This window comes from Molothrus aeneus, chromosome 28 (assembly GCF_037042795.1).
Source record: "Molothrus aeneus isolate 106 chromosome 28, BPBGC_Maene_1.0, whole genome shotgun sequence".
In the NCBI taxonomy this organism is placed as follows: domain Eukaryota; kingdom Metazoa; phylum Chordata; class Aves; order Passeriformes; family Icteridae; genus Molothrus; species Molothrus aeneus.
Window position 1 is genome coordinate 1,524,321 of NC_089673.1, and position 12,657 is coordinate 1,536,977.

General features: G+C 55.5%; 1 protein-coding gene across 1 annotated transcript; it reads right to left on the minus strand.

The window, feature by feature from the left end:
- Positions 1–6,016: 6,016 nt before the first annotated feature.
- On the minus strand, positions 6,017–11,753 carry LOC136567144 (myosin light chain kinase, smooth muscle-like). Its single transcript, XM_066566649.1, has 10 exons — positions 11,641–11,753; positions 11,181–11,324; positions 10,762–10,852; positions 10,457–10,660; positions 9,327–9,544; positions 7,261–7,384; positions 7,028–7,180; positions 6,767–6,887; positions 6,425–6,515; positions 6,017–6,135 (listed from the first exon to the last, which is right to left on the minus strand). The coding sequence occupies exons 2-10, from the start codon at positions 11,194–11,196 to the stop codon at positions 6,017–6,019; spliced, it is 1,137 nt and encodes a 378-aa protein (XP_066422746.1). The 5' UTR covers positions 11,197–11,324; positions 11,641–11,753.
- Between the last annotated feature and the right edge of the window lie 904 nt (positions 11,754–12,657).

Here is a 12,657-nt window from a genome sequence, read left to right on the forward strand (position 1 = left end):
CACCAGGGCTGGGCGAGACTGGGTGGGATTCCCTGAGTTTTGGTGAATTTGCTGAACCCCGAGATTGGAGGAGCAACTGAAGGATTCCGAGGGACGGGGACGGATCCAGAGGGGATCCCAACAGCCCTGGAGGATCCCAACCCCTGCCCAGCCCCTGCCCAGCCCCGGCGCTGCCACATCCTCACCACAGGCCCTGCCAGGTGTCCCCAGGTGTCCCCAGGTGTCCCCACGGTGCCGCAGGGACCGGGCAAACGCGCCCGGCCTGTTCTGCCAACCCCAAATTCCGGGCAAGGGACATGCCAGGACAGCAGGCACCCATCCTCATCATCTCTGGGGATTCAGGAGCTGGGAGAGGACCCATGGAGAGCTCAGCAGCACCAGATTTGGGGTCACCCATGTTGGGGTTGTTCTGATATCCCAAGGCTGAATTTTGCAGTCAAAATCTCTGCTGTTAAATATTTCAGCTTCTCATTGAATATTTTAGATTTCATCTCCCGATCCAGGTTTTTAAGGGAAGGCACTGCAGCCCTCCGTGGGCACAGGGACATCCTGGTGTGGTCCCAGAGCTGTGTCTAGGGTGAATATTGTCCCCTGGACCAGGGGTGGGACCTGGGCTTCCATCCCACACTGGGGACAGGCTCTGCTGTGAGGACTCCAAGGTCTGGGACCTCCAGGATCATGGAATGGTTTGGTTTGGAATGGGCCTTAAACAGCACCCAGTGCCACCCCTGCCACGGGCAGGGACATTTTCCACCAGGCCAGGCTGCTCCAAGCCCTGTCCTTGGACAGGGTGGGGCAGCCACAGCTTCTCTGACCATGAAACCCCAGAGCTGTGGGGTTTATTACTGTTTTATACAGTTTATTTTTATTTAATTTTAGATTTTAGATTTCATTTTAGAATTCTAGATCCAGGCAGCACCTCCCTGCCCTCAGCTGGAAAAGGCTCCGAGGATCTGGAGCTCCGGAGCCCCAGCAGGACCAGGGCCAGGCCAACAGTTCCATCTCCTGGCCGCGGGGAGGGCTGCGAGGGGCAGGGCTGGGAAAGCCTCCTGAGACACGTCCTTGGCAGGGCTGGGTGCTCTGTGAGGGGTTTGGGTCCTGCTGATCCCCACCGAGATGGAAACAGGGAGCCAGGCTGGAATTTGGGCTGCTGGAGGTGTTTGGTGCAGCTGGGGCAGGGCAGTGCTGGCATCAATGGCAGCAGGAGATGAGCTGGGGGAGCAAACTGCCCACCCTCAGCCCTGCCCTGGGCACTGGGATGTCTCTGGAGAGACATCCTGCCCATCCTGCCCACCCTCATCCCTGCTTTGGGCACTGGGATGTCTCTGCAGGGACATCCTGCCATCCTGCCCACCCTCATCCCATTCCTGGGCACTGGAATGTCTCTGCAGGAGCATCTTGCCACCCCTTATCCCATCCTCAGGGACTGGGATGTCTCTGGAGGGGCATCCTGCCCACTCCTCATCCCTGCTTTGGGCACTGGGATGTCTCTGGAGGTGGGAAACCAAACCAAAGCAGCCAGACTGCCCGTGGCTGGTGGGGGGATTCACTGCTCTTCTCCAGGGTGATGGTTCTTGAGCTCCTGTGACCTCCAAGAGCCTCCTGACCCCTCAGAACCTGGCTGGGGCCTTTGGGAAGTGAGGAGCTCTTCACCTGAGGAGCTTTGCTGGGGGGTGAGTGCATCCCAGCTTCTCCCTCCATTGAGCCACCCTGACATCAGCCTGTCCATGGGGACAAGGATCTGGTCCCTGGCACCACATCCTTGTCACCACCCTGTCCTCCTTGTCCCCTGTTTTCTCTCCTTTCACTGCTTTCCTGGTGTTTGGAACATGAGGGTGTTTACCTGGCAACTCCAGTTAGCCCAGGGCTGGTCAATTCCTGTGATAAAAGTCCTTAAAAAACCATTCTAAAACCTGCACATTCAAATAATCATCTTCAGTGAGTGCCCAGGGCTACATTTCTTACATTAAAGGTGATTTTAGACACTTAAGTTTGTTTTCTTAATTAATTTCAATTCCCTGGAAAACACAAGCAGGAATGGGGTGGGTTTTTTTCCTGAATTTGCAGGTCCACAAAAAAACCAAAAAACAAAACAAAAAAAAAAAAACAAAAAAAAACAAAAAAACAAACCAAAAAACCAAACCAAACCAAACAAAAAAAAAAAAAAACCAAAAAACAAAAAAAAAAAAAAAAAACCCAAAAAAAAACAAAAAAAAAAACCAAAACACCCACCTCTTTCTTGATGTTAGAGCCACCGAGCCACCCAGGCAGTATTCCCTCATCCAAACAAGAATTCCCAGTTTAGATTGAAGTTCCATAAAGTTCCAGAAACTCCAGGGTGTTTGGACAGCTGACCCCACCTCGTGTTCCTCAAGGAGCTGGACCTGGGGATGCCTGAAATACCTGAGATAAGGTGGGAACCCCTTCAAAAGATTCCCCAGGTGAACATCACTCATCCTTTCCACCCCCATGGAGCATCCCTGGAGATCTGAGGACATTTTCTGGGGTTGTGTGGTTGAAGTGAAGATCAGCCCAAGAGCCTGTCTTGGTGGAAGGACAAGATCTTAATTCCTTTGCCTCTGAGATCCTGAGATTAGAATTCTATTTTCAGCACTGCTGAATTTCTCAGTGGCTGTAATGAGTTCCAGGTATAATTCACTCTCCATTCCTTCCTGAATTACAGATTTTAATGTGTTAAACCATGGCAAGCAGCAGAAGGAGAAGGAACACGTGTGCTCTGTCAGTAAATAAGCTTCTTCTGTAGATAAATCAGATTTTTACAGTATAAATATAGGTTAAGAGAGAAAAAGTTCATGCCTGGAGTCCTGGGACTTGGATTTTCAGGGCTACGAGGAGTTTGGAAAGCAGAGGAAGATAAACATCTTCCCAACCAGAAATATTTTGGTAATGTCCCATGGTAAATAGCTCATCAAGGGATTGATTATACCCAACTTGGTGTTTGCTTATCATCTGCAGCTTGAGCACATTCAGCCTGTTCCCCAGGGATGGGCTTGGAATCTGGGTAATGAGGAAAACATGGAACAGATGGAGGGTAAAAACTGGGATGTGATCTGTGGGAAAGGGGCTCCTCAGCCTCCCTCTGCCGCTCTGGCACAGGAAATGCTGAGGGCAGAATATGGAATATTTGTGTTTGTTTGTTTGTTTGTTTGTTTCTAGGGAGTTTCTTCTCCAGCTAGGAGCAGGGAATCCACAGCTCCTGCTGGGAGCAGGGGAGGAAGAGGAAGCAGGTGAGTTCTGTCAGGATGTCTCTCCCAGCTGCTGCACCCTGTGAGGAGTCACGGAGCCGTTCAGGTTGGAAAATCCCTCTGAGACCAAGCCCAGCCATTCCCCAGCACTGCCACCCCTGACCCATGTCCCCAAGTGCCACATCCACAGGGATTTTAAACCCTGGGCAGCTGTGTCAGGGCTGGAGAACGCTTTGGGGGAAATTTTCCCAATATCCAATCCAAACCTGCCCTGGGCCAGCCTGAGGCTGTTCCCTCTCCTTCTGTCCCTGTTCCCCCCGGTCAGGAGCTGTGCAGAGCCACAAGGCCCCCCCTGATGCCCCTTTTCTCCAGGGAACATTGGGGATTTCCAAAAGGGCTCCCCTTTCACCAGCAGCAGGTCCATACACAAGTCTCCAAATAAAATTCCTCCTTAAATTCCGTCCTCCATGTCCAACAGGAGATAAGAGCACCAAAACCTTGCCAGGTGACAATCTGGTGCCACCCCCCAGTGGTCACACGGACCCAGCAGCCAAGGACAATTAGCAACAGGAACAGGCTTTGGCCACAAAAATTCGAGTCAGGCCTGGCAGCTGGAGAGTCTGTGCCACAAGGAGGGGACAGGGAGGTGACACATCCCTCCCCACAGCCCAAGGGTGCAGGCACCGGGGCTGCTCTGCCATCTCGGGAGGCTGCAGGATGCCAAGTTGGCATTTGGGTGCCAAATCCTGCCTGGATCCTCCTGCTGTGATGGCCACCAGCTTCCAGAGGGTTCAGCAAAGTGGCCAGAGCAGATTTGTCACCTCTGCTCCAGCAGCAGCTCCCACGCTTGGTGTCCCTTTCAGCTGGGTCCCAGGCAGAGCTCTCAGACGTGTCCCCCCATGGAGTGGGTGGATTTGGTTCTCTTTAATTTAATTCTGTTTAATTTATTTAATTAATTAATTTAATTGTTTTGAGTTTGGTTCTGTTCAATAATTAATTTAATTCTGTTTAACTAATTTAATTAAATTAATTAATTTAATTCTGGTTTGGATTTGGTTCTCTTTAATAATTAATTCAACTCTGTTTAATTAATTTCATTTAATTAATTTATTAAATTCTGGTTTGGATTTGGTTCTGTTTAATAATTAATTTAATTCTGTTTAATTAATTTAATTAATTAATTTCTGGTTTGGATTTGGTTCTGTTTAATAATTGATTTAATTCTGTTTATTTTAAATAATTAATTTGATTCTGGTTTGGATTTGGCTCTGTTTAATAAAAAGAGCAGTTTCCTCCTGGCCCCTGCTCCAGGCAGAGGAGGAGGAGGAGGAGGAAGGGTGGAAGCTGTGCATTATTTGGCACAGCTGGAGCCTGGCACTGGGCACTGCTCTGCCCCACCCAGGGCACCTCCAGGAGGCCCCTCTGGCATAAACAGGTGCTGGAGGAGAGAGCACCCAGCCCTGATCCAGCAGGAGAAGGTTTTCATGCAATCACACCGTGGTTAATGCTGGAAGGAGCCTCTGGAGGGCACCTGGTGCCCATCTCTGCTCCAGGACTGTGCCTAGACAGACTTTTAGGATCTGCAAGGATGGAGAGCACACAGCCTCTGTGTGCCAGTAAAAAACATTGAGGTTGGGAAAGCCCTCTGAGATCACCCAGCGCTGCCAAGGCCACCACTGACCCCTGTCCCCAAGTGCCACATCCACTTTTAAACCCCACCCCTGCCCTGAGCAGCTGTGTCAGGCCTGGAGAAGCCTTTGGGGGAAAGAAATTTTCCCTGATTTCCATTAGCAGTAAAAAAAAAAGTGTTTTCCTGAGGATAAGATGGTGTTTCAGGTGGTGCCCATGGGCTTTGGGCACTGCTGAGTTTCACCTGGTTTCACCCTTCCTTCAGGTGAGGTGAGGAGGTCCCTCGGAGCCTTCTCTTCCCCAGACAACCCCAGCTCTCCCAGACACTCCTCGTGGGTGAGGAACTCCAGTTTTTCTCTCATTTTTTATCAAACTCTCCCCTGTGTGTCCATGCTGCAGTGGGGCCCCAGAACACAGCACAGCCCTGCAGGGTGAGGCCACTGAACTTGGGAGTGACCCCTCATTGAATTTGGGAATTATCCCTCACTGAATGTGGGAGTGATCCCTCATTGACTTTGGGAATTATCCCCCCCTGACTTTGGGAATTATCCCCCCCTCCTCCTGCAGCCCAAGCTCCATCACCACCCTTACCAAGGGCACCCTGAGGCTCAGTGGCCTCCCCAGTGCCCAGCAGGAGCCCAGCCCAGTCCCTGTCCCAGCTGGGTGTCCCTCAGGGTGTTCCTGGGCTTGTTCCTCCCCCGGGGCTCCCCAACACCAAGTTCTGCCTCCTCAGGCCAAGCCTGGAGCTCCCACAGCCCAGAATTGGACAGAGCAGAGGCCTCAAGGCTGATCCTGGCCCATGTGAGCTCAGGAATGATGACAACCCCTCTGATAAGGAAAAAATTCTCTTCTGAGCAAGGAATACCCATGGCTGCTGTGCCCATCGCTGCTGGAGATGACCAGGCTGGTGGCCCAGGTGGCCAAGAGGCTGATGCCAGCTCCCAAAGGGTGGGCACAGCTTGAGCAGCTCCTTCCTATACCTGTGCCAGTGAGTTTGGGGGAAATGGGAGCAGCACAGGGAGTGCAGAGATTGTCAGTGCTTTATTGGTGACAGGGACAGCACCAAGGGACACCAGGGACCCCAGGAGGGTCTGGGTGTGCCCCAAGCTGGCCAGGTCACGCTGGGAGCTGCTGGGGGGGCTCCATCCCCATCCCCAGGGTGGGGTGACAGGGCCATGCTGTCACTGCCCTGTGGCTGCAGTGCTCCCACCATCCTCCTCTTCCTCCTGGTCTGGCAGCAGCTCTGAGGGGTTGGCACCTCGTATGGACAGAGCTCCGGAGGGCTGGTCCTCCTCCAGGCCTGCAGGAGATGGGCAGAGGGAACGGTGAGGAGATGGCTGGAGGTGCAGGAGGCAGCTCTGGGTCACACAGAGCAGGATGAGCCCCTCCAGGGCTGCATCAGAGACCCCCCCCCAGGGATGGGGATGGAGAGAACCTCAGGCCCTGGAGCAGAAATCCCACCGTGGGGCCATGCCTGGGTGTTTAGGGACACCCGGGGTGGAGCAAAAAGAGGAGGAGACTGCCCAGGAGCACAAGGTGGAGATGGCAAAGCAGAGAGAATGGGCTGGGGGTGCCTCAGGGACCATCACCTTCCTCATCCAGAGCCTCTGATGCCTTTCCTTCCGGGCTCTGGGACAGCAGGGTCAGCCTCTTGAGAGCCAGCAGGGCTTTCCCTGTTTTCTGGAGGGAGGAGAATGGGCACTGAGCCCTTCAGAGCCACCCCCTGTCCCCATCACCTCACCAGGGGCACTGAGCCCTTCACCAGGTGCATCCCCATGTCCCCATCAGGGGCACTGAGCCCTTCAGCAGAGCCACCCCATGTCCCCACCAAGGGCACTGAGCCTTTGGACAGAGCCACCCCCCTGTCCCCATGTCCCCACCAAGGGCACTGAGCCTTTGGACAGAGCCACCCCCCTGTCCCCAGCAGGTACCTGCCACTTCCTCCGTGCCAGGAACTGCCTGATCCTCTCCTTGGACAGCGCCTTGGGGCTGCTGGGCTGGGGGTGCTGCAGCCAGGGGTGCAGCAGAGCCCCTGCACTGGGGAGCCGCCGGCTGCAGCACACACAGGGGTCACGGGGGGCTCCTCCTCCCTGGAGCATCCCCTCCACCAAACAGGCAGAGCTTTCCCTCACCCACCCCCTCAGCCCTCCAGAACCCAGCCCAGCTCCAGCTGAGCAGCCCCCAGGCCCTACCTGGGCTCTTTCTGCAGCAGCTGGCTGATGAAGTCCTTGGCTTGCTGGGAGATCTCTGAGAAGGTCTCCTCCTCAAAGCCCCACCGGGCAGCTGTGACATTGCTCAGGGTCTCCATGTCCGTGTCCCCCTGGAAGGGGGACTCCCCGCTCAGCCTGGAGAGGGGAACCCAGGCCATCAGTGAGAGCTCAGCCCCTGCAGCCCAGCCTGCCCTGCCCACTGTGAGGGCACTCACAGGATGTAGCAGATGACACCAACGCTCCACATGTCCGTGGAGAAGCTCACGGGCTCGAAGGCGACCACTTCTGGAGCCATGAACTCAGGGGTGCCGTGCAGCACCTTCACAGGGGTGTCTGGAGCTGCAGAGAGGAGGCAGGAGGTCAGCTGGGACCTCCATGGGCCGGGAGGCCCAGCTGGGATGGTCCTGGGGACAGCTGGGATCTCCATGGGCCACGAGGCCCAGCTGGGATCTCCCTGGGCCAGGAGGCCCAGCTGGGATCTCCATGGGCCACGAGGCCCAGCTGGGATCTCCATGGGCCACGAGGCCCAGCTGGGATCTCCATGGGATCTCCTGGGGCAGGAGGCCCATTTAGGATCTCCATGGGGTAGAAGGCCCGTTTGGGATGGTCCTGGGGAGTTGGGATCTCCTGGGGCAGGAGGCCCAGCTGGGATGGTCCTGGGGCACAGGACACACCAACACAGCCCAGGTGGAGGAGCCTCTGTGCCTAGGTGGAGTACAGATGGATGGATGGGCTCCTCCAGCCAGGTCTCATAAGATTTTGGAGATTTATTTCACACCCAAGATAGCTCAGCTACTTTAGAGGGCATAAAATCAGCAGGATGGCTTCTGTGGTAGTGTTGGACACAGAAAAGTTTTGAAAAAAGGCAAAATAACAAAAACTTTCTACAGAGAAAAACTAAGCCAGGTGCAAGAGGTTCTTGCTGCTGGTAAAACACCTCACAAAAGCAATTTAGTTCCTTTGTTCTCTTATTTTTCTAGTAAGTTGCTTAGGCTGGACTTTTTGGCTTCTGTCCAATTAGCTGTCCTTAAGATTGAGGTGAAGTCCCCCAGGTGCTATGAGGCATCTTTTTTGCTAATTGAGAAAAGAAACTTCTGAGCTTTCATCCTTTTTAAGGAGACAAAGGATAATTTGTTCACTCCATCAACAGGGGACACATTCCTGTAGTGGAGCTGCCACCCTCCAGGGATATTGCAGCTCTTGGTGCTCTCCTAGAGCCTCTCTGTGTGCCCCCACCCATGGGCACAGGGGGATCTCCACCTCTGCAGCAGGGCTGGGGACACACCGAGCATTGGTGGATGGCAGGGAGGGCCCAAGCAGGAGGACACCGAGCTCCTCACTGCTGTGCCAGGCCAGATGTGTCCCTGTGGCAGTGCCAGTCCCTGCCCTGGACCCCCAGGAGCCCCTTGGTGCTCACCTGTGGGAATCCATAAAATCAGAGGGGTTTGGGAAAGCTGCAAAGGGCAGGCCTCAGAGACAGCAGGATGTGATTAGAGCTAAGCAGTAGCCATGAGATAGATCAGCAGAAAAATGATGTAAAATATAGAAAAGTAAGGACAAATAGAACAATGGCCTGTGTATTAAGGCTTGGCTAGAATAACTTTGCTATCTCTGAGGCCTGCCTGTTGCAGCTTTCCCAAATGTTGGGGAAGATGAAGCAGGAAAGCCTTAGAAATATGATTGTCTGGCAAAAGATATCGAGAATATGGAAACTATCAGTGAGACTGAAATGAAAGCAAGCTTTGAGATCCCTCAGTTACTGAACAACTGGAAAACAATGGTGTGGCCAGCTGAAGGTGATCCCCTTTTGATGGAACAACACCCTCTGCTTGCAGACAGGCCCAAGGCTCAGAGCAGACCCTGCCAGCTTGGCAGAAGGGCCCAAAGAGGAGTTTTTAGGGTTTAAAATGTAACCCAGTGTGGTAATGTAATGATTCTTATAGGCTGTATGGAAATGCTATAGGATTTGTATCTTGGACTAGATTGGTGAGTGAGAATTAGACTATTCAACACAGAAGATTTATTGTATTGTAATGGGAACCTCACTCTCTTATGCTTTTACTCTCTTATGCTTTTACTCTCTCACCCTCTCATCCTCTCTCCCCCTCTCTTCTCTCAGCCCTGCTCTGAGCTGTGCCTGGCAGCTCCCAGCAGGGCCCTGCACCCAGGCCCTTTGCAATAAACCCCAAGTTCCTGACCTGGCTGCAGAGATCTCTCATCTCCATCCACCCCGACTGTCCTACCCCCAAACTCCTCTGATTTTATGGGTTCCCACACTCACCCAGCCTCCGTGCCAGGCCGAAGTCGATGATCTTGACGCGGTGGCTGCCGGGGCTGACGCAGACGATGTTCTCAGGTTTGAGGTCCAGGTGCACGATGGCCTGGCCGTGCATGAACTGCAGCCCCTCCAGGATCTGCTGCATGTACTGGGCACTGCTGGGCTCTGTGTGCTCAAAGTCATCGTCCACAATTCGCTCAAAGAGCTCCCCACCTGCCACGCTGGGGACAGCCAAGTGCTGGGGACACTTTGGGGTCTCACCAGCCCCAAGAGGGGAAACCCCAGTGGAGAACCCAGTGCTCTGGGAGCATCGCTCCACCCTTATCTCCAGGAGCTGTGGGTTCCCCATCCATCCCACCAGCACCTCATGGCACAGGGACCCCTCCCCACCTGCCACTGCGGGGACAACGAAGTGCTGGGGACAGCCAGGTGCTGGGGACCCTTTTGGGGTCTACCAGTCCTGAGAGGGGAAGCCCAGCAGAGAAGCCAGTGCTCTGGGAGGACCTCACCACTCATAACTCCAGAGTAGTCAGGTTCTCCATCCATACAGGGACCCCTCCCCACCTGCCACGCTGGGGACAATGAGCTGCTGGGGACACTTTTAGGGTCTCACCAGCCCCAAAGAGGGGAAGCCCAGCAGAGAACCCAGCACTCTGGGAGCATCTCTCCACCCTTATCTCCAGGAGCTGTGGGTTCCTCATCCATCCCACAGCAGCACCTCATGGCACAGGGACCCCTCCCCATGCACCACTGTGGGGACAAAAAGGTGCTGGGGACCCCTTTGGGATCTACCAGCTCCAAGGAGGGGAAGCCCAGCAGAGAACCCAGTGCTCTGGGAGGACCTCACCACTCATAACTCCAGAGCTGCCAGGTTCTCCATCCATCCATCCATCCATCCATCCATCCATCCATCCATCCAGGGACCCCTCCCCACCTGCCATTGTGGGGACAATGAGCTGCTGGGGACCCTTTTAGGGTCTCACCAGCCCCAAAGAGGGGAAGTCCAGCAGAGAACCCAGTGCTCTGGGAGGACCTCACCACTCCAGAGTTTCCAGGCTCTCCATCCATTGGCACAGGGACCCCTCCCCACCTTCAGTGCCCCCTGGCAGCCCCCAGCCCTGCTCCACACTCACTATTCCATGACCATCACCAGCTGGGTGGGCTCCTGGAAGGCCTCCAGGCACTGCACGAGGCGTGGGTGGTGCAGGAGGTTCATCAGCTCCACCTCGGCGCGCGCCGCCTGCCTCTCCTTGGCCGTGCGTGCCCGGAAATATTTCCCAGTGCGGATCCTGCCCGTGGCCTTCTCCTGCAGCCTGTACACGGTCCCGAATTTCCCCCTGGGACAGAGGAGGAGGGATGGAGGAGCCAACAGCAGCACCAGGGCTGTGCATGGACAGCCAGGGAAATGCCCAGGGTGGGACACAGGAGCCTCACTCACTCCCCCAGCTTCTCCAGCTGTGTGTACACATCTGAAACCTTGTCCTGGCTGTTGATGACCACGTCATGGTGTTCAAAGGGCTCCTCAGCTCCTGGGGGATGGATTAAGGTGGGCCATGCAGGGATTTCCCCTGATTTGGGGAGCAGGGGCCTGTCTGCCCCTCCAGTGATGATTTCTGTGTCCCCCCTGCTCCATCTGGGACCAACCACCCTCTGCACCAAGTGTGGATGGCACCTGGGGAGGACATGGGGACAGGAGCTGGGGCAGCCCAGCACCCTGCAAGTCAGATTTGGGGTGAAAGGTGCTTTTAGGATCAAGAATTCAAGAGAAATGGGGCCAGGATGGGATGGAGATTGGTGCTGATGGGGGGGTGGACAGGGGTCACACCACTGCTGGTGTTCCCTGTGCCTCTGCTGTACCTCCTGGCTGGGACATGGTGGTGCCACCGGCTCCTCACAGGGTGCTGGCACAGTCAGGACAGGTTCTGGATGTGTCCCCCAGGCTGGGACAGGTGATGGCCGTGTCTCTGCTCCAGCTGCTCCCTGGGGCTCTGCACCTTCTCCCTGCCACAGGAGACCACTGGCATCACTCCACCAGCACCCACACTCCCCATCTCTCCGATGGATCCAAAAGGACCAAGCCAGATTTTAAAGCAAGGCCCCTTTTTGGATGGGGACGCCCCTTCCCAGGGTCCAAGCCGATGTTTTTCCCATGCACTGTCTTACATAAGGCAGGAAATCCCCAGGAAAGCCTCACTTGTAGGGCAAAGGAGCTGCTTCCTTACACGTCCATCCCCAGAAGGGTTGGGGGGACAGAAAGTGACACTCAAGGGTGTCAGGCAGTGACACCCACCCCCAACCCGGGACCCCCAGCACTGACCTGGCACTGTCCAGCCCCTCCTGCAGCTCGCTGCCCTTTCCAGTGACTGCAGAGCCACAAAAGCTGGGGAGGGAGGGAAGGGGCGATGCTGGAGGTTGAGGAACCACAACTGGAACCACACAAATGGGGATATCTCGGGGTCCAGCTGGGAGCATCCCTCCCACTCCGGCGCTGGGAGCAGCCCCGGCTGTTCCCTCCCTTTCCTTCCCAGCAGAGCGCTTCCGGACGGACGTGGGGGATAAACAACCCCCACCACCCACGAGCTGTCCCCAGCCCATGTCCCCAACGCCCCCTTCGGCACCGTGCAGGGCCACAGGTCTGCAACACAGAGCTGTGGAAGCCCTGGGCAGGGGGAATGCAGAGAGCTGACACACCTCAGCACACAGCAGAGACCCCAGCTCTGCCCTCCCAGCCCCTGGGCAGGATCTGGGGCCTCTCACGGGTTAAATCCACAGCCCACCCTGGGGGATAAACAACCCCCACCATCCACGAGGTGTCACCAAACCCTGTCCCCAACGCCCCCTTTGGGCCCCAGGTCTGCAACACAGAGCTGTGGAAGCCCAGGGCAGGGGGAATGCAGAGGCTGACACACCCTCAGCACCAGCAGAGACCCCAGCTCTGCCCTCCCAACCTCTGTGCAAGATTTGGGGGCTCTCACAGGTTAAATCCACAGCCCACACAGCCTCTGTGCAGGATCTGGGGTCTCTCACAGGTTAAATCCACAGCCCACCCTGCCCCCGCCCCCGTCCCACCCATGGGTGGGTTCCTGCAGAGGGGCTGAGCACCCACAGCTGCCCCCCTGTCCCTGCTCCACCTGCAGCCAATATCCCATCCCAGGGCTTCGGCTTCCCGGGAATGCTCCAGGTGAATGGGGAGTTACAAAACTCCTCCGGGCCTCCAAAGCCGGTGATTTGGAGGAAAAATGTGTTTCCCAGCTTTTATCCCCCAAAAGCGGGAGCGTGCAGCCGCTCTGTGCCCGGTGCTGCCGTTTGGTTTTCCCGGTTTGCCCAGATTTGA